The sequence below is a fragment of the Apteryx mantelli genome, chromosome 3, assembly GCF_036417845.1.
Source record: "Apteryx mantelli isolate bAptMan1 chromosome 3, bAptMan1.hap1, whole genome shotgun sequence".
NCBI lineage: Eukaryota > Metazoa > Chordata > Aves > Apterygiformes > Apterygidae > Apteryx > Apteryx mantelli.
The window spans coordinates 29,669,393-29,688,843 of record NC_089980.1 but is presented as its reverse complement, the minus strand read 5'-3'; the positions used below and the strand labels follow the sequence as shown (position 1 = coordinate 29,688,843).

General features: G+C 40.0%; 2 protein-coding genes across 6 annotated transcripts; one reads left to right on the top strand and one right to left on the bottom strand.

Moving 5' to 3' along the window:
- Window positions 1-764: 764 nt before the first annotated feature.
- Window positions 765-15,800, top strand: MTIF2 (mitochondrial translational initiation factor 2). 5 transcript variants are annotated; one of them, XM_067293016.1, is made up of 14 exons: window positions 765-795; window positions 2,323-2,554; window positions 3,077-3,182; window positions 3,825-3,996; window positions 4,454-4,614; window positions 5,088-5,264; window positions 7,321-7,460; window positions 8,909-9,033; window positions 9,914-10,118; window positions 10,995-11,247; window positions 13,294-13,434; window positions 14,323-14,487; window positions 14,711-14,851; window positions 15,281-15,800. In XM_067293016.1, exons 2-14 carry the CDS (start codon window positions 2,330-2,332, stop codon window positions 15,448-15,450), a joined length of 2,181 nt encoding a protein of 726 aa, XP_067149117.1. In that variant the 5' UTR covers window positions 765-795; window positions 2,323-2,329; the 3' UTR covers window positions 15,451-15,800. The 5 variants fall into 5 exon arrangements, with proteins under 5 accessions (XP_067149117.1, XP_013805284.2, XP_067149119.1 ...); XM_013949830.2 differs by lacking the exon at window positions 765-795 and adding an exon at window positions 956-1,234; XM_067293018.1 differs by lacking the exon at window positions 765-795 and adding an exon at window positions 1,160-1,234 and having other exon boundaries at window positions 4,454-4,602.
- A 1,028-nt stretch (window positions 15,801-16,828) lies between these two features.
- On the bottom strand, window positions 16,829-19,022 carry RPS27A (ribosomal protein S27a). Its single transcript, XM_067293020.1, has 5 exons — window positions 18,859-19,022; window positions 18,415-18,469; window positions 18,215-18,300; window positions 17,369-17,500; window positions 16,829-17,012 (listed from the first exon to the last, which is right to left on the bottom strand). The coding sequence occupies exons 1-5, from the start codon at window positions 18,904-18,906 to the stop codon at window positions 16,863-16,865; spliced, it is 471 nt and encodes a 156-aa protein (XP_067149121.1). The 5' UTR covers window positions 18,907-19,022; the 3' UTR covers window positions 16,829-16,862.
- Window positions 19,023-19,451: the final 429 nt, after the last annotated feature.

The window sequence follows — 19,451 nt, the reverse complement described above, 5'->3', positions numbered from 1 at the left end:
ACCAGTACTGTCCCAAGAGAACCCTAAGATTAAAGGATGTCTTATCATGTAGCCTGGGCTTATCTCTGGGTTTTACAAATGGTATTACAATGGGAACATCACGGATTTTTCAAAAACTATTTACAAACCTCCCTCTTAGAATTTTTCCAAGTCTATTAAACTGATGTTATTTCAGAGATGCCAAATGAGAACTTCTATTAAAAAAAAATCAGTTCAGCCATTTTAAAGGCTTTGGATTGGGGGTGGGTGGAAATAGATTGCAAAGCAAGTTTTTTTCCTGATATGGAAGAGAACCTCAAATTCAAGCATATAAAATTATGACGACAGCAAGACTACTCAGAAATGAAGTAGCCTGAATTTTCAGGCAAACACCCTGACGCTTGTGCAAGATTTTATGCAGAAAGCCCTTGACAAGCGTTAAGTGATTTATTTTTGTTAAGTCCGCGTCAGGTCACGATCTGCTCCCGGAGCCCCCTGTCCCGTGCACCGACGGAGGCAGACGCGACCAGCCGAGGCCCCCCTGCCTTACGGCGGCGCTCAGCTGCCTCCCGCCGTCCCCCCTCCCATCGTCCCGCCCCCACAGCCCTCCCGGCCGTTAAACGCGCGCGCCGCCAGCCGCCACTGCGCCTGCGCAACGTGGCGGTGGGCTGCCGCCCTTCAGCAGCGGTCGCCTTCCTGCGGCACGCATGCGTGCTCCAGCGCTGCACTGCCCGCGCCCCCGCGCGCCACGTGCGACGGCGACATCCGGTGTCCGCGCGGAGGGCGCTTCCGGCCGGGGCGGGCCGGGCTCGGCAGGTGGAAGGAGCGGGAAGTGGGGGGAGGGAGGGGGAGCGCCGGGAGCGGCCGTTGGGGGCGCGCGGGGGCCGTTGGGCTCCCCCCCCTCCCCCCGGCGCGGGGGACAAGGGGCCGCCCGGGCCTGTCGGCGGCCTCCGGGGGGCTGATGGCGGAGCGCCCGAGGAGGCGCTGTGCGCGACCCCAGCCCCGCGGCGAGGGCGGTGCCGGGGCCTGGCCCGGCCCGGATATCCGCTGCCGGCGAGGCGGTGGGGGCCGCGCCGGGAGAGGGGCCCCCGGGGACGGGTCTCGGGTGCTGCGCGGCCCCGGGGCTGCCAGCCCGGCGGGGGGGACGTGGCTCACGCCGCTGCGCTGTGGTCCCGGTAACAGCAGGGCGAGGCCTGTGTAGCCTCGCGGCCGGGTTCAGTGCCAGCCGACGTGAAGAGCACAAGCACAGTGTGAGGTAGAGGAGCAATTCCTTGTAGGCCGTCTGTGACTCCAGGGCTCAGAGAGGCAGCAGTGGTTCCTTAGCAGCTTGTCACCTCCAGTGGATTTCTTCTCTGTGAACTTGTCCGGTCTTGCCTTAACCTTTTAAGTCAGCTTTTAGTGCAAACAGTGTCTTGTGGCAGAGTTCTGCAGCTTTACCTCTTCTGCCCCTGTCAGGTTCCCTTTAGGGAGAAAAAAATTTGTGGTTGATTGGTTGGTTGGTTACTTTGCCTTCTGCTCACTTCTAGTAGGTTTCTTGATACAACAGAGTTTTTAAGGGGACAGCGGGCATTCTGAGGATAGCATTTCAAGTGTTTGGAGCTCCTTGGAAGATGGTACAAAAGCACCTCTGAGAGAGGACATAGAAGGTTGAGAAAGGTATAACTGAGTCAGGAAAATGGATAACAAAGTGGAGGTGTAGATGAGAGCTATGAAATAGGCAGTTTTGAACAAGAAGACAAGTTTGTATAGGTTATTGTACAGAATACTTAGAAGAGTGACAAAACAAAATTGAGGTAGTTAAAACAAGATGTAAGATGATGTGAGAGAAGCGTCTCATAAAGATTATTTTCTAAGCCATATCTTAACTTGGAAGAACATCTCCATCCATGTAACAAAATGGATTTTATTACAATGCTACAGTCTTCTAGTGTTGCTGTATGCTTAGGTAAACAGGGTTTTGCAGATTTGCTTTACTGGCATAGAGAGGTAGGTTACATCAGTATAGCAAGAAAAATGCAAATCTCAGTGTTGCAGAACTTAAAGCGGGGATTTCAGTAGTTTATATTAAAGAAGATCAGTGAAAAACAGGAATGATTTGTAAGCTGTGACAAAATTAATAAACCTGTGTACTTAAAATGAGACAGTGAAAGTGGGGGAAGGTGAAGCCCTTAAGGAAACTGAAAAACTGGGACAGTTACTAAATATTTCAACTTTTACAGTATTAAAAAATGCCTGTTTTGAAACATTATAATATTTGAGCATCTTGTCCTTATTGGTATTATCATAGGAAATGGCATCTTTCAGCTTTGAGGCTGTATTTCAACATGTCCTTTTTCTTTTCAGTGAAGAAATGAATCGGGGGTTGATACTGAAGTTTGAAAATCTGGTCCAGTTACACTGTGCTTGCAGGCAGCTGCATACTCTGTCCTACAGAAAAGTTTACAGAACAAAATGGAAGCCTGTACAGTCATCTGTGTATCCCATATGGTCCGTTCATCTGTACCCACAGTTCTGGCAAACAGACAAATTAATCAGTGTTGCCTTACCACATTACAGACATCTAGCTACAAAGGAGGTAATTAATGGAATCCAGTAATCTCTGTTTCTATGTGAAATTTCAAAGCACAAGAAATCATTTTGAACATTTTCATTACAAAAAAGGGAGCTTTATATGTAGTAAGCTTCTTGTGAACAGGATTCATTTATTAATGAATATAGAGGAGTAGTTATAATTTTATAAGACAAAATGTACTTATGTATATAGGAGTGTATTGTGACTCCCTCTCAAATGTTCACTTGAAGTATTTATACCCGCAGCATCATGACTCTTGCAGGGGCAGGAAAAAATGACTATAAACAAAAATGAAAAATTTGTTGAATTTTCCTTGCTCTGAAAAATGAAGAAAAAAATACATGACACTTTAAACATTCAGTATGATGCTTTAAGTCATTCATTTATTATAATTCATTTGTAATGTAGATAAAAAGATGTGTTTACAACATATCATTTAAGGTCATTTTCTCTTTAATGTTGTTTTTATTATTTCTTAGTTTATGCCAGCTATGTGTTCCTATATACATGTCTAATTCCATGTAGGAGAAGAAAAAGAACAGAAAGAAATTGCCATTGGCAAAAGGTGAAGTGGAGATAAGGCAGAAAATGACTGTTGAAGAACTTGCAAGAGCTATGGGTAAAGACATAGGTGAGAGCCTGCTCTGTTGTTTGAGATACATTATAACTATTACAGTTCAATCATCATGATGTTGTCATGAGTGGTAAGGGCAAAGATGTTCTAAGATGGTATTAGTAAGTGATTACTACTCCCTTTCTTAGCAAGGTAGATTGTACCTATACCAAAATGCCTGTCCTGTCTTGCTGTATATTTCTGAGATAGACTGGTAATGGTGCTCAAGTCAGTCTCTAACAATTTTGGACTATTGAAATATGTCCTGTGTTTCTACTACCAAAGAAGGTGAAATATGAAGAGACCTATCAAATTTCTTTCCTTCCTGAATCATTTCTTAGCTATTTGGTTTAGATGAGTTTCAGTTGTTTTCTTAGGGATTAATGGGAAATAAGCTATGAGAATCTGAGTGAAAAATAATATCGTAGCATTTAATGAGGCAGTCATTTTCAGTAAACCTTTCTGAAGCAGATTGTTGTGAGTATGTAGTATAACATGAACCTTTAGGTAAATCTAGCTAAAGCAAAAATACTTTTTGAGTGAAATTTATTCACAAGGTATCAATTACTAATGAAGAAAGTCTGAGTGATATTAAAGGGTATTTCTGATGCACATTTTTTTTGATAGATGAAAAATTAATTGTATTCATCTCTTCTTCAGATCATATTTATGAAGCCCTGCTATACACAGATATTGACTTCAACTCACTAGAGCCAGATTCCATCTTATATGAAGACTACATCAAGTTAATTGTTAAAAAATCAGGAATGAAGTATAAATCAGCAAAACTGAAAGAAGAAAAAAAAAAAGAAAATACAGATGCTGTAAAAAGGTAAAATGTGAACTGTTCTTTTTTGACTGTTTTTAACCTTTTTGTTTCTGCAAGTATTTTTCATATACTGTGCTTTCTTTCTTGAATAGTGTGTTAATGATACCTGATATGGTCATGATCTGATAATATTTAAAAGATAAAGTTTACCATTTTGATTTCTTTGCTCATAAAACTGATGGTCTGATTTAATTTGTTTTAGGTGGTTTTGTGCTTTTTGAAGGAAAGCTGATTCTTCTTTAATTTACTGAATTGCTGTATTAATTGATGCAGAAGTAAGACTGAGTACTAGGAGGGCAAACTGTGTGATGTAGCTAGGATTTGTGATTATGTTTTGTATGGGGGGAAGCAAGGCTGACCTGCTCATCACTAAGTTCTGGTAAATGGCTGTTCACGGACATGAATGTGACTCAGTGAACATCTGTGGTATTTACAAAACATGGTTTTGTTCTAACTGTAGGCCTCCTGCAGACCCAGCAGTATTAACGCCGCGGCCTGCAGTTGTTACTATACTGGGCCATGTTGATCATGGAAAAACAACTTTACTTGACAGTCTACGAAAAACTCAGGTGGCATCAATGGAAGCAGGAGGCATTACACAACACATTGGTGCTTTTCTGGGTATGATTTAAGTGTGTGTGTGTGTGTGTGTGTGTGTGTAAAAACAGCTTGCTGTCCATCATGTGTAATGTGCTGACTTGCTGAGAGTTTAGTGTGTGTTTGTGTGGAGGGGAATGTGTTGACGTACACAGTTAATATGTAAGCATTGAAAAAAGAAATCATAAACATGCTGTGTGGACGGAACTGTGAAGTGCATTGTCTGTACAATAGAAATAATATTTAGATTGTTTTGGATTATGAGAGATCCCAGCATACTACTTTTTTTTTCTACTTTTTTTTTCCTCTCTCCTTTCTATGAGGTATGAACACCCTTGATCTCTATGTCAACTGTTTTCTGTCTGCCTGAACTATCTCTTTATTTCTAAAAAAAAAAAAAAAAGTTCCTAGAGGTGTAATGGTTGACTTGGAATAGGTCAAAGCAAGCTATATGAAATACTGCTTTTAAAATGTACCATGTATGTATTTGTTTGCAGTGCATTTGCCTTCTGGGGAAAAGATAACTTTTCTTGATACTCCTGGACATGCAGCTTTTTCAGCCATGCGAGCGAGAGGTACCAATGTTACCGATATTGTCATACTAGTTGTAGCAGCAGAAGATGGAGTAATGGAACAAACTATAGAATCCATCCAGCATGCTAAAAATGCAGGAGGTACAGTGTTTGTCTTGTTAGTATTTCATTTTTAAGTGAGTGGCAAGCCCCATACACAAAGCTAATATACAAGATATGTGCAAGTGTGCGATTCACATAATGAATACGTGGCAAACAAATGTCTGTTCATCTCTCAGAAGAAACTCCTTGAATCAGCATCCATAGAATTCAGGAAGCAACTGTCCTAGTCCTGTCTCCTCCCCTGGAAAAGTGTCCAAAATATACTGAAAATTACAGTAATACATTAAGATAATGAAACACTTATATTTTTGCAAACTGGCAAACAGGTTTGCCAGAAAGTCACTTGCCATTCTTTAAAGGGAATTTTACATATGTACTCAGTGCTGTGCAGTTGTCAAGAGTATTGCATTGCCCTTCCATGACTTAATGAAGTCCTGAGTGGCAGAATGTCGGGTCATGTTGTAAAGAGCATAGTTCTCTAGAGTCCTAAGGATGCCAACCTTGTTCATCTAACGGGGAAGTGAAATTTAATTTGATTGAGTGGCTTTATAATAAGCTCTGTTTTCAGAGCTGTTGTCTCCATGACATACTGTGATCTAAGATTGTTTCTAAGTTGCTTTGAAGTTATCAGTTTAAAACCTTAGTTTTATTTACACAGGACTGTGGTTGGTGATACTCATTATTGCCTATATTATTCTTCTATATTATTTCTTGATTTCTGTAGATTTTAATAATGTTACTGTGGTATTGTCATCTAGATAATAACAGATTCACTATATTGGAATGCTACTCTAAATAGTGTTGCAAGTTATCACAAAGGGAAAATTGACTCTTTCATGATAAACAAGAAAATTACCTATTCATATGAATGTAAGTGTTGAGAGGAGTAAACTTATATATACAGAATGGTAAAATTCCATGATTTTGAAGGGAAGTGAGAGGAGAGTAATCTTCAGTGGTATCCAGAGTTGAAGGAATCCATAGACCACATCTGCCTCAGTGGATGGCAGAGAAAACATTAGTAGTAAATACAGGCTTTTTCCAAGAGAAACTTTGGAAGATCCTTCAGAAAAAAAAAAACCTGAAATCTTATAGTACCAGAAACATCTTGTAAAATTACAGTTTTTCTTCCATTTTTTTCTGGTTGTATCTAAAACAAAAATGTGTATTAAAAGACCTTTTTTCAAATGAAAAACTTCTATAAGGACCTTTAATGTATTGTAACAAGGTCTTTTTCATTGAATCTGCTACAGTTTGCCAATTTGCTATATTCTTCATTTTGCATATATTCAGTTTGATTACTCTGTGATCTACAGTTTGATTACTTGAACTTTAAAAAGGAAGAAAAATTGAAGTAATTTTGGTGGAAGTATGAAACAACTGTGTTAACTTCCAGTTAAACTGAAAGCAATGTGAGAAATTAGAGCTTCTCTGACCTTTTTCACTTGTTGTTAGTCTTATGTATAATCAGTTTTTTTGGCTGTGTGTGAGTGATGTAGGTACTGAGAACTGCCGCTACTGCCAGCTTGGCTATATGGATCATTGTAGAGTGCTGTGAAGAACTTTGTCATATCTGACAGCTTTTTGCGTGATTGTCTCAAGTATGTTTGAATATCTAAAATGCTGCTGAATGTCAGTGTTTAGGCAACTGAATTACACCGTCACATGGGTATTGTGATCTTCCGGTCTGATCTGCTGCATAATGTTAGAAAACTCCAATAGCAGTAGTATTTGGCCTCCATTTTTTTTTCCGCTAGGATAACTCATCCAACCTACTTCTCGTAGCCTAGTTCTCAAGGGCTTCCTAAGGTTGCTCAGGGAATAGGCACCAAGGAAGCTTATTTGGTCTCGGTGGTCATAACCTGCTGTAACCTATTACTGTGACTGTTCTAGTGGCAGGAATCTTTGAGCAAGTCTGAGGCCTGTGACATGCAGCATTCCCTGGCCTTGAACTTCTTGCTTCACAGATGGGAATGAAGAAGAGTTGCTTTCCCATCTCCACTTGCACAGTGTGTGTAGGTTGGGCAAATGCAGCCCGGTGACTGCAGTCATTTTTTGTTATGTTGGTAATGTGTTTGTGTGTTCTTTCTTGTAGTTCCTCTTATCCTTGCTATTAACAAATGTGACAAACCTGAAGCTGATCCTGAAAGAGTGAAGAAGGAATTGCTGGCTCACGATGTGATTTGTGAAGAGTTTGGAGGTGATGTTCAAGCTGTAAATATTTCTGCCATCAAGGTAAAGTTTTGGTGGAACAAATGATCATTGTGTTCATAGGTACCTAGTATGTGCATACAACCACATTTTTACTTGGCGGTTGGAAAATGAATGCTTAGCTTCCTGGTATTTGATTGGATACCTTACATGAGCTCAAGTGCTGCTGGCTGTCACCAGGATCCTTGGAACATATTGCTGTCATGTTTTGAGGCTCAGACCTTTAGTGAGCAATAATATCTCATTTTTCTTCTGGAAATTTTGTGGATATTTTTCAGATTAATCCTAATTATTGTTTCCTCAGATATTTGTTTTCTGTGTAAAGCTAGTCCAAAATCAAGGTTGATGATAATGCTATGCATGAAGATAAACATTCAAATGGGGGTATAAATATCTTCCTAACATACTCGGAGACACAGTTTTCTTGTAGATGTGCAGACAACTGAGCTAAAAACTAAACTGAAATCTGAACTTTAATACTTGCCTTTAGTTTTGTGGTGGCCAAAGCAGCCTTGTTGAAACTGATGCAGCAATATCTTAGGCTTATTGCTATCTTTCTAGATGCACCACAAGCATATTCTAAAATTTCAGATAAATTCAAGACCATCTGAAGTTGTGGCCTTATGCTTCTTTAACATAAGTGTATATGTAAAAATAGCTTCTCTGTTCACCTCTATAGCAAGCTTGTTGTTGCCCTCATTCCCGCAAAACTGAATCTTCTGACTGACAGTTAGCTTGTCTGTCTGTTCTCTCTTATTCTGAAGACAAAATGTGATTAGAACATAGAAGGAAAAAGAAGGAAAAAGAAAATGGATCAACACAAACACCTCAATGTAATTTTGTCTTTTTGCTGTCCTGGAGTCTTGAATTAGTTGTAGATATCATCAGGTTTCAGTTTGGCTGTTCTTTTTAAGAATTGCTTGGCATCCCTAGTGTGCCTGTAGCAGAATATTGAAAGGTCTATTTCTGCATCTTTTCTTCAATTAAAGGGAGAACATGTAAAAGTTGTGAAGGGCTGCAAACAGCTATTTTGTTGAGAGAATGAGGTTTTCAACTCTCACTTTTGAAATGGGGAAGAAAGGTATATGCTAACTCCCAAACCAGCCTGCTGCCTTTCTTCAGTTAGCATTAATGATTCCATTAAACTAAAAAATATTTTCCAAAAACGTATTTCATTCATGCAAAGATTTAAACTTTATTGTGTCTTTTATTAATCCTGATGCTATGGACAGAGAGGCAGGAGAGCTGTGCTTCTTAATGTTTGTTTCTTGTATTTGGGACTGACAACACAGCAGTCTTAATGATTTGTTATTTTAGTGCTGTGCTGCCTTAAAGGCAAAGGGTCCTGTGCTGTTGGACTGTAGTGCGTAATTGGAAGTTCAGAATTAAATGGGGGAGGTTGGCACTAAGATTACAACTTCTGATTGTGTTTTAACAAGGCACTTCCTTTATTTTTTTATGATTTTGTACAGGGTGAAAATCTGATGGTTTTAGCAGAGGCAACAGTTGCTTTAGCAGAGATGTTAGAACTGAAGGCGGATTCCACAGGTCTCGTAGAGGGGACTGTAATTGAGTCTCGGAAAGACAAAGGCAAGGGGTAGGTAATCTGTCATCTTTCCAACTTTAATGAAGCAATTTGTAAGAATGCAGAGATAGTGTTCAGCTACTCAATACCTCAATATTTAGGTCTAACATTGTACCTTTTAAAAAAAAAAAAAAAAGACAAAACGTTAACAGTTTCTTTGCAGTGTTTGTAACTAAAATGTTGAAATGTTGTTTTACAGCATGAGAGCCAGAAAACAAAGTTACAAACTGATAAGACAAATTTCATCATATCACAGAAATGAAATACTGTCTGCACAGGAAACGTTTAAAAATGCAGATGTATTTTTAAATGACATTTTAAGGAGGGATGATAAAGTGAATAATCATAAAATAATAGATATGTTATAAACAACTTACCAAAAATTATAAGACACTTTACTCCTTAAAATATTTTAACCCTTTTTTTGCAGGTTCTCTATAAACAAGATTTGTTCTGCTCTTTTCTTAAAGATAAACTGAATACTGGAAAACTTTTAACAAATATATAGATATATACACACACATATATGCGTGTGTGGATATACACTTTTTTTTTTAACCTGTGGAAATATGAGCCTGAGTCATGTACTTTCTGGCCCAGAGAAAAAAGACTGGGATTTCACTTAGCATGTGAAATCAGTCTGTATTTGAAAGTTGAATATGGCAAATTCTTTTTTAATCTACAAAAATGAAAAGAGTACAATACACTTCTGGGGTTTTTTGCATGTCACTTCTGACATTCTCTTAGCATGATAATAGATTGTGTCATAAGAATATTCTGCCTGTAATAACAAGTATGCTCTGTTTTGTCTTTGCTTACCTACCTTAACTGTGAAAATGGGATGTTATTTTCTACCTTATTTTTTCCCTTCTCTCTTTCTGTTCTTTGCTAGTCCAGTTACCACAGCCATCATCCAAAGAGGAACTCTGAGAAAAGGCTGCATTCTAGTTGCAGGGAAAACCTGGGCAAAAGTGCGTTTCATGTTTGATGAGAATGGCAAAGCTGTAGATGCAGCCTCTCCAGGCATCCCAGTGGAAATCATGGGCTGGAAGGAAGTCCCTTCAGCAGGAGATGAAATCCTTGAAGTAGAATCTGAGGTACAGTAAGAACTGTTTAATGGAAGATTCATACTGCGGTAAAGTGGATAGGCAGGAGCTGAGTGAAAAATAAGTGATAGCTTTCATTCTGAAAAACCAAGATAATCTGACAAAAGATGAAGGCCAGGCATGGGTATTAAATGTAGCCTGAGCTGGGCGTTCGGTGTGAGGAATGGAGGTGTGCACATTGTCTCTTTTTTCCTCCCTTAACTGCCCGCCACCTCTCGTGTGCCAGACCCTTATGTCTTCCCCTCCTCTCCATGCATCCAGATTAACCTGCTTTACAAATCACATGATGAAAGCGGACTGTTGCTTCAACAGAAGATGAGTCACCTTTGGTTCATTCCTTGTGCTTCTCGTGGTCCTCCTGCCCTCCTCCTATGCCTTGCTTGCAATGACTGCAGTACTGAACAGCTTTTTGGATAATCTGGGATATGTTCTAATGTGCTCCCTTTCCAAAGGCACAGAAGACTCTTTTCTTTTTTACATGACCTCACTATGACCTTACCTGGAAAACAATCCAGTACTTAATGGTGTCAGTGTTTTTAATTCTGGAATGAGAGAAAATTAGGTTCTGACAAAAGAATGTGCAAGACATTTAGCTTGAAATAGGTGGTTGGAGAGCTGAACAGATACTATTTGAAAGAATGAATAATATCAGAGCTATCTTAAAAATAAGACTTGAATCATGTTGCTGTAGCACAGGGAAGAAACTGTTGTGCTAGTTTTCTGCCATCCTTGTGGCAAAATCTATTGTTAAATATGAAAGAAAATTAATAAATCTGTAGAGAAAATAAGAAAGGTTGAAACTTCATTAATGTGGAGTTTTCCAGTGCTATGTTTTTAAAAGTAACATTTCTGTCTCTTTCTGCCCAGCAAAGGGCACACGAAGTTGTGGCTTGGAGAAACTATGTTGAACAACAGGAGAAGATGAAAAGGGATTTGGAAGTTATTGAAGCAAAGCAAAAGGAACACAGGACAGAGTATGAGAAGAAGCAACAGAAACTAGTCCATCTGACCTGGAGACAGAGAAAGGCAGTGCTGTACAAGGCTAACAAACATCTCATATTTTCAAAGCCAAAAGAGAGAACAGAGATTGACAAAAATGTGCTATCAGTAATTGTTAAAGGTACTGTCATATTCTGTTCCATTGTTTTCGTGCTTCTCTGATCTGAAGCATAGTTCTAAACCATTAACAAAATTTCTGTTACCAGAAGTGGGGTTAAAACCCCACTTAAACAGAATAATATTATAATAATACTAAACAGAATATTGAATCTTTCTCAGTAAGGGGAGGGGCGTCAGAACACATCCAGCAGTCAGAAGGAGTCTGCTTCCAGCAGGGGCAGAGCAACAGGAAAATTTCTGAGCCTAACCCCCTTATCCAGGAACTCCTAAGTAGAAGCCACATGAATGCCAGCATGATATGCCACAATAATGGAAGAGACACAGTGTGAACATGTGCAGCCATGAGTTTGGGAAGCCAGAGAAGAAGAACATGAGTTTTGGGTAGTAGATGCTGTGTAGTTCAGATTTCAAACAATATTTGGAACTTTAAGTTGATTTTCTTGATTTGATTTAGTTGCAATTGCAACTAAACCTTATCAAGCTTAATTTAGAATCTTAAGATAACTGACGGTCTTCAAGTTCTACTGCCTGCACAGATTCCCCTGTTCTGGCACATGTACTAAGACCACATTTTCTTGAACAGCAGGACATGGATGGTACCTGCACTGTGGTCACTCAGTCCCTGAGGCTGAGCGTGGGTAATTGGGGACCAGCTTTGCTTTATTTTTCATGGCTGCAGGCTGGAACTTTGCAGAGTACAATTTAAAGCAAATTGGTTGAATCTCTTTTATAGTTTAGAACATTGTTGTTGTTTATCTTAGTTAGGCATTCTATCTGGTCTAACAGAAAGAAGAGAAGAAAGTAATAATTCAGTATTTTTTTTTCCTTCCCTTGTGTACAGCATCATGTATCTCCTTCCTCAAACCCAGCCAAAATCTTAAAATGGTTGATTCCAAGTTTCTGGGCCTTTATATTTGACCTATCTGTGATAGTGCTGATGGATGTAGTTTTGGGTGGTTCTTGCAGTCTTTCAAGTAAAATTCCGCTTGTTTGTCCTCAACCAAATAACTGCTTATTGATCCTCAGCAGAGGCAGTATTATCAAAGATGAAAGAATGGTTCCTTACTCAACAGTCAGTCTTTAAGTTATCTTATGGGTACCACTGCCTTTGCTGTCTCTCCCAACCCACCTGTGTCTTCTTCCTTGGAAGCTGTCATTGATGAAGAGTTGTAGGTCATCTTCTATTTTACAACCTAGAGTTATCGTCTCATTTTTCCTTTTACTTCAGCGTTACTTGCTTTGGTTTATACAAAGTTAATAATAGTACTGTTTATATGTTCAGGTAATGTAGATGCATCTGTTGAGTAACTACCATCAGGGCTGTGGAAACAGGTGTTGAGATTCTGCTCTAGCTCATGCTTCATCAGCCCACTGAAGTGATCCTGTAAGACTTAAGTGCATGAGTAACTCCTACACGTAAAAGGAATCCCAGTAGATTCAGTGGCTTACGTGTGTAAGGTTACTTCTGTGCATAAATACTTACAAAGTCAAGGTTTAAGTTTCAGTAATAAGGCTGTGGACATGCAGGCGTGTAGTTTGCTAGGATGTCTTCATTTGTGTGTGTGTGTATGAATATTTGTGTGTGTGTACAGCTGTATAAACACAAGCTATGCAAGCAGCACTACTGCATTAACAGAATGGAGAACAACTATGTATTAGGTAACATGGGGCAGGAGGAGCTTAGTTTTGCCTCGCATTCTGTACTGTACACGTAGTGAATAATAGCTGCAAACTATGCAACCTTGACCTGAAAATGACAGCAGATACAGAGCCTCTGCTCCTCTTATATTTATTCACTTTTTAGAATGAACATGCTTATATATATATATATTTTTTTAACCTATTGTTGAAAGTGTTGTGAGAATGCTAGATATAAAAAGATTATGATTATATTGTATAGCCTGGAGTTGTCTGTCTTTATTCTACTTCAGTATTAATTTGAATTGTAGTATATATATATATATAGTATATGTATATATATATAGAGAGAGAGAGAGAGAGAGTTATGGAGTATATAGTATAATAGTAGTACTGTTTATATATGCAGGTGATGTAGACGGATCTGTTGAAGCTATTCTAAACATTTTGGACAGCTATGATGCTGATAATGAATGTAAACTGGATATCATTCATTTTGGAATGGGAGATATCAGTGAAACTGATGTAAGTCTTGCTGAAGCTTTTAATGGTGAGTGCACGTTTAAATATCAATTTACAATTAGTATAAAATCTCTTCCTCTCTAATGAAATGGTAGTTATTCGTTCTGATTTTGTTTTCTTTGTAATAATTAATATTACCTTTAATGTAAACTTCAATGTTAACACATTTTTAAGTTTCATGTAAGACCAGTGCAGGTAGGGAAGGCTAGAAATCTAATGAAAAATAATTTGACTTGTTTAATTGTTTAATAATAACAGATAATGCTTGAAAACTGACTCCCCACTCTGGTTGCTTTATTCTGCTCTAGTGGAGCAAAGAAGCTGGAAAAGTAGTGTACCAGTATAAGAGAATTTCCTTTTGCTCAGGAAGGTCATTGGAAAGATTGTATTGGTTTAGTACCCATTCCTACCCCGTGCTCATCACATGCAGTAAAGGGTATAAGGTTGTTGATTCCTTGTCACTGGACCTGGCCTCGGCTTATAAGTGGTGAGAATGAATTGGAGTTCACTTCAGACTTAGGCTAGACAAGCAAACTGTTTGTCCAGCCCAAAGGTGAAGAGTCCTTTTCCTTTATATAGTGCCATCTGCTCTGATGAGCTGTGCATAAGAACTAATTTTCACTTTGATACTTTCAGTTCTGTCATGACAGAACTTCTTAGGAGGGCTTTTTCTTTGAGCCTGATTGTTTTGGTACAAGGTTAGAAGTAGTGCATGTGCTGAATGCAGCAAGGGAGACAAATACTCCTCCCTTTAAAAGGGAAGCATGTATAAAATGGTGTTTCTTGTATTGGTGACTACTAATTTTAGGCTGTGCTGCAAGTTTAACATTACAGAATAGACGCAGCAGAACTTCACCTGCTGTTTGAAAAGCAATGATCTCTTGTAGTCATCAGCTGCTGATTGCTTTCTTTTCAGGTGTTGTATATGGATTCAGTGTGAAAGCCAATGAAACTATTAAAAAGGTGGCTGCTAAGAAGGGAATAAAAATTAAACTTCACAATATCATCTACCAACTTATTGAAGATGTAAAACATGAGCTAAATAGCAGATTACCCCCGTCTGTGGTGGAAAATACAATAGGTGAGTTTTCACTGAGTGGTAAATACATTTTTGCTTCACAGTATGGCCTTAAGTTTATTCTCCAATTAAGTGTTCCTACTATATTGAATACTTAGTATTGTTCTGTATCTGCTTTTCTGTTTTCTTATAAAGTTTGCTAAGTGGAAGAGTGTAGCTTGGTTCTAATTAATAGTAGCTTGTACTTCATTCTCTTGTACTTCATACACTTTATTTTTTCTTTTAGGGGAAGCTTCTGTACTTGACACCTTCTCTGTAACAGTAGGAAAAAGTAAAGTTCCAGTAGCTGGGTGCAGAGTACACAAGGGGCAGCTAGACAAAAAGATGAAATTTAAGTTAATCCGTAGGGGAGATGTTATTTGGAAAGGTAAGTATAATTGCTACAAAAGCAATGTGTGTTCACATTCAGTATTAGATATGGGTATTTCCCTGGGAAGTCAGTGCAAAATGTATGTACATATCTGATCATGATGCAATCCCATATATTATTTAGGATGGCTTTGCCCCAGCTAGAGAAAAGCTGCAAACTTACTGTATTCTTGTTATCCAGACCTTTTTCTGACCACCAATTCTGATAGGAAAGCAGTAGCAACACACCTTTACCTACTGAAAGGGATGGATATCTGACTTCCAAACTTTCGTCAACTGCAAGTGGTCATTGTCGCTAGTTTTTCTTGCTTTCATTTTGTGGCTACATGGGGAAACTCTTAACTGTGTAAGAGAGGAAACCAAAACACCTATGTGCTATGATGTCAGTGAGGTCTCTTCTTTTTCTTTGACACTTTCTCTTTGTTAGGATCCTTATCATCATTGAAACATCATAAAGCTGATGTCCAGATAATAAAAACTGGTATGGATTGTGGCCTAAGTTTGGACAAGGATATAGAATTCAATATTGGAGATGAAATTATCTGTTATGAAGAAAAAGAAGTTGAACAGACAACTTCCTGGGATCCAGGATTTTAAAATACATTTGAATACACCAAACTAAAGGACATGCATTGTTCCTGGCTGGAACAATGGCTTATAAACTCTTCACATTAAGTGAATTTATAAAGAAGCTCATAGGAATCTTTAGAGCTGGTATTTATATGGAATTGTTCTACTTTTAAATCTTGTCAAGCAATTACCACTTGGAGTATAGGATAAACTAGAAGCATTAATTGCAAGCACTTCAGATGCGTAAAATAGTCAAGGTATAAATATCTTTCTAGTGACTATCAGAAATTATGTAAATGCAATGGTTCCACCATAGCTGAGCTGCTCCCCTATAATGTTGCTGTACCATTGCCTTCAGTAAAGAAGGAAACAGCTTTTTCAGTGTGTTGTCTCCATTTTGTTGGCAGGACTCCTAATACTTGTTTTCTCTAGCATTTAACCAGTTGTAGACATAATTCCAGCCCTAACTTCTTGATCTCCTTTACTTGTTTACTAATTAGAACTGTATATAGTTCTGTCTACTCCCCTTATGCAGAACAGGCCCCTTTTAAGGTTGTTAGCGGAAATGGTTTTTTGCTCTGTCATTGCTACCCACTATCTCCTTAGAAAGGAGTGTGAGTTTGCATAGGCAACCACCGTATTTTGTTGATACTGTGAAAAGGACAAGATCAGATTTCCGCTTACAGTGGTATTACAGAAATTTTCATGCTTTACTAGAACTAGAGAGAAGAGTATTTTTGAAAATAAGCTTAGGGAGGTTGCTTCTATTATGTGTATGGTACTTTCTGTTAGATAAGCCTCACGTAGAGATGGGCAGGGCTACAGCCCTTGCCTTTTGCTCGGGCATTTTGTTACCCTGGTCATATGTTATCCTTTCAAGTTCCTTAGGAAAGCAAACCCACTCTGAAAAAGAAGTCTAGAGCAAAAATCTAAAGAAGTATTCTTCTCTTGAAGAGCTAAACTTTTCCAACTGGGATAAATATATTCAACATAATAGGTAGTGTAGCTCAAGTATCTAAGCATGGGTTGAAAATGGCAGCAAATCTCATTTGACAAACTAGTATCTTAATAAATAGCCTAGAATAAAAGGACTAGAACTAGGCCTTCACTGCTAGCTAACACTACTAAAATCAATTAGCAACCTAGAAGGAAAATTCTTCAGCAGGAACATAAGTCTGTTTAGCTGAATCCTCTGCTATTTTAACATACTGCTGCATTATAGAGCTAAGAAAAATAAAGTCTCTAACCTAAAGCAGCTCTTTAGAAAACTGAAGTTCTTGCTTCAGTTTTTAAGAGTCAAAGTACAGAAAACCCTAGCTGGCAATCAACATTCAAAGTTTTGTACATTCCTCTTGCTTATCAATGAAGAAGAAATATGGTGGAAGGAGAAATAAATCCTCAAACCTTAAAGAACTTCAGATTTTTATTGTATGGTACATTTACTTGTCTTCTGGTTTATTGAAGCAGTATGTCAGACAGCATTTGCCACAGTAATGCCTGTCAAAGTGGCTAGCCATGAAGACTCCTGCTCCACACTCCTCAGAAGGGCACTCTCGGCGCAGACGACTGATCTTGCCATTCTCATCCACCTGTAAATGGCAAAGAGGCAATATCTCATATATATTCACCACCTTTTAGCACCCATGATTTTTCAGTATTTTCTTTGGCAAAGCGTTTTGTGGTAATTAAACTTCCCAAAGCAAAGTCTGGAAGTGCCTGAGGGCAACTGTCAGTTTCTCTGCTATTTAAGAGAGAATTTGCAAAGAGAAAGACTTGAAATGCGCCAGGCTATATGAAGTCTAGTTACATGCCCAGAACGCTATCCTCACATTTTGTAACCATTTTGTCCCTTTCTGTTACCACATGGCACAAAATCTGTGAGGTTCTCCAGCTTTACTCAGAGCTAAGCTCTTACCAAAATTCCCCTAGAAGTAGTTCTGCTTACCTTGTAATACTTGAGCACAGCAAGCTTAACCTTCTTTCTCTTATGCTTGTTCTTCTTGGGAGTAGTGTAAGACTTCTTCTTTCTTTTCTTAGCACCACCACGAAGTCTCAGCACAAGGTGAAGAGTTGATTCCTATTTATAAAACACATTATATAGATTCAGAATTCTTTCTCAAGTGAGGACTAGCATTTACACAGGCTTGTTCTTTTACTTACAGAAAGTATTTAAGTAGCAGATTTCAAGCTCCAGCCAACTAGAAAAGTTTTAAAAAGATTTTTTTGCTACCAAGTTTGCAAATGAACAAACTCGAGTGAACTGTGTGCTGCAGCATCCCAAACTCCATAATGGTTCAAATATTATAAAGTCTACTGCAACTACATTCTTTGATTCTAATATATGCAGGATGCAGTTTCATGATACAACTAAGCCAATCTGTCAGCTATTTATTGCCAAAAAATGATAATCCTATCCTCCTTCCTTTCTACTGGCACTGCTGCTCATCTGGCCTCACCTTGCAGTCAATCTGTGAGCAGTAGCTTTCACATTAGCTCCCTAAATTAGCTCACCACAGAGTGAGCAGTGCCAGGAGCTGACAGAAGGGAAGCAATGGAAGTGGAAACTATTAAATATGTTAACTTTTGTCCTGAAACTATACTGTCAACTGCAGCAACTGACAAATCTAGTCTTAGCATCAGTATTTCCCAAGTTAGAAGTGCTACCTAAATCTAAATAACATAGTTCAGTTTATCTGAAGCACTTCTTAGGCTCAACAGCAAATGTCAGTCTGCTCCTATAATACTAGTTAGTTTGTACTACTATAATATTCTATTGACCTTTTCTACTCACTTTTTGAATATTGTAGTCGGACAGTGTGCGTCCATCTTCTAACTGCTTACCAGCAAAAATCAGTCGCTGCTGATCAGGAGGAATTCCTAACAATAAATCAAGATTAAATAAGAAATGAAGTGAGCCAGGCAATCCTATCTGCATAAGAAATACACCACTTGAACTGAAAAGATAATGAAAAAAATACATTTTGAACTTACCTTCCTTATCCTGGATCTTAGCCTTTACATTTTCTATTGTATCAGAAGACTCAACCTATTAGAAAACGAAACGATGTTAAAGATTAGGAAAAAAAATGTATGCGGTTAGTGTAAATCTTGATGTGGTGTAAGAAGTTGAGTGCAACCTACACACCGTATCCTACCTCATTTGTTCACTGCAACCAGTAAATCGATGTCAATTCCGTATAGAGAAAGAAAGCAAAACCCCAGAGGCCGTATTTCCACAATCAAAACCGTACTTGGCCTTTCAAATAGCCGGAAAGAGCAGGATAACCACGAGAAATTTCGGCCTCACCAACGGAGGCCGCTCGAGCCGCGGGGGCTCGGGAGCCGCGCCGACGTCCACGCAGCAGCCCGGGCAGGCGGCGCCGGCCTTCCCCCGCGCACGGCGGCACTCCGCGCGGCCCGCCCCGGGCGCCTCACCTCGAGAGTGATGGTTTTCCCCGTGAGGGTCTTCACGAAGATCTGCATGGCGGGGCGACGAGGGGCGGCGGGCCCAGGCACCACGCGCCGCAGCGGAGCGAGGCCTCACCAGCGTCCGGCTCGCGGAATGGCGGCTCCCCGAAAGGGCGCCGCGCCGCCCCGCACGGGGTTTCCACCCTCGGCAGACGAGGGGCGGCGCGCTGCGCCGCGACTACGGCTCCCGACGCGCACCGCCGCCCCGGGCCCTGCCGAGGCCTGCTGGGAGGCGTAGTTCCCGCCCTCCGCTCGAGGCGCCTCATGGGAGTCGTAGTCGGAAGCCGGACGTAGGTGGGAGGGGAACTGCGTTGCCCACAATGCACCGGGGCTGGCTCTTCCGCATGCCGCCCCGCCTCGCGCGCCGGTAGCCACCAACGGCCGCGGGCGGCGGTTGGGGGCGGTCGGGTAGGCGCGAGGCAGCGCTATCAGCGCCACGGTGGCCGTCTTCGTTCTGTCCTGTGTCCTCCTGTATCTGCCTATATATGTACGCGTGTACGTGCGCGTAGGTGCGCAGGCCAGGCTTGTCTTCGCAGAGGTGCGTTGCGCACACGCTGCCT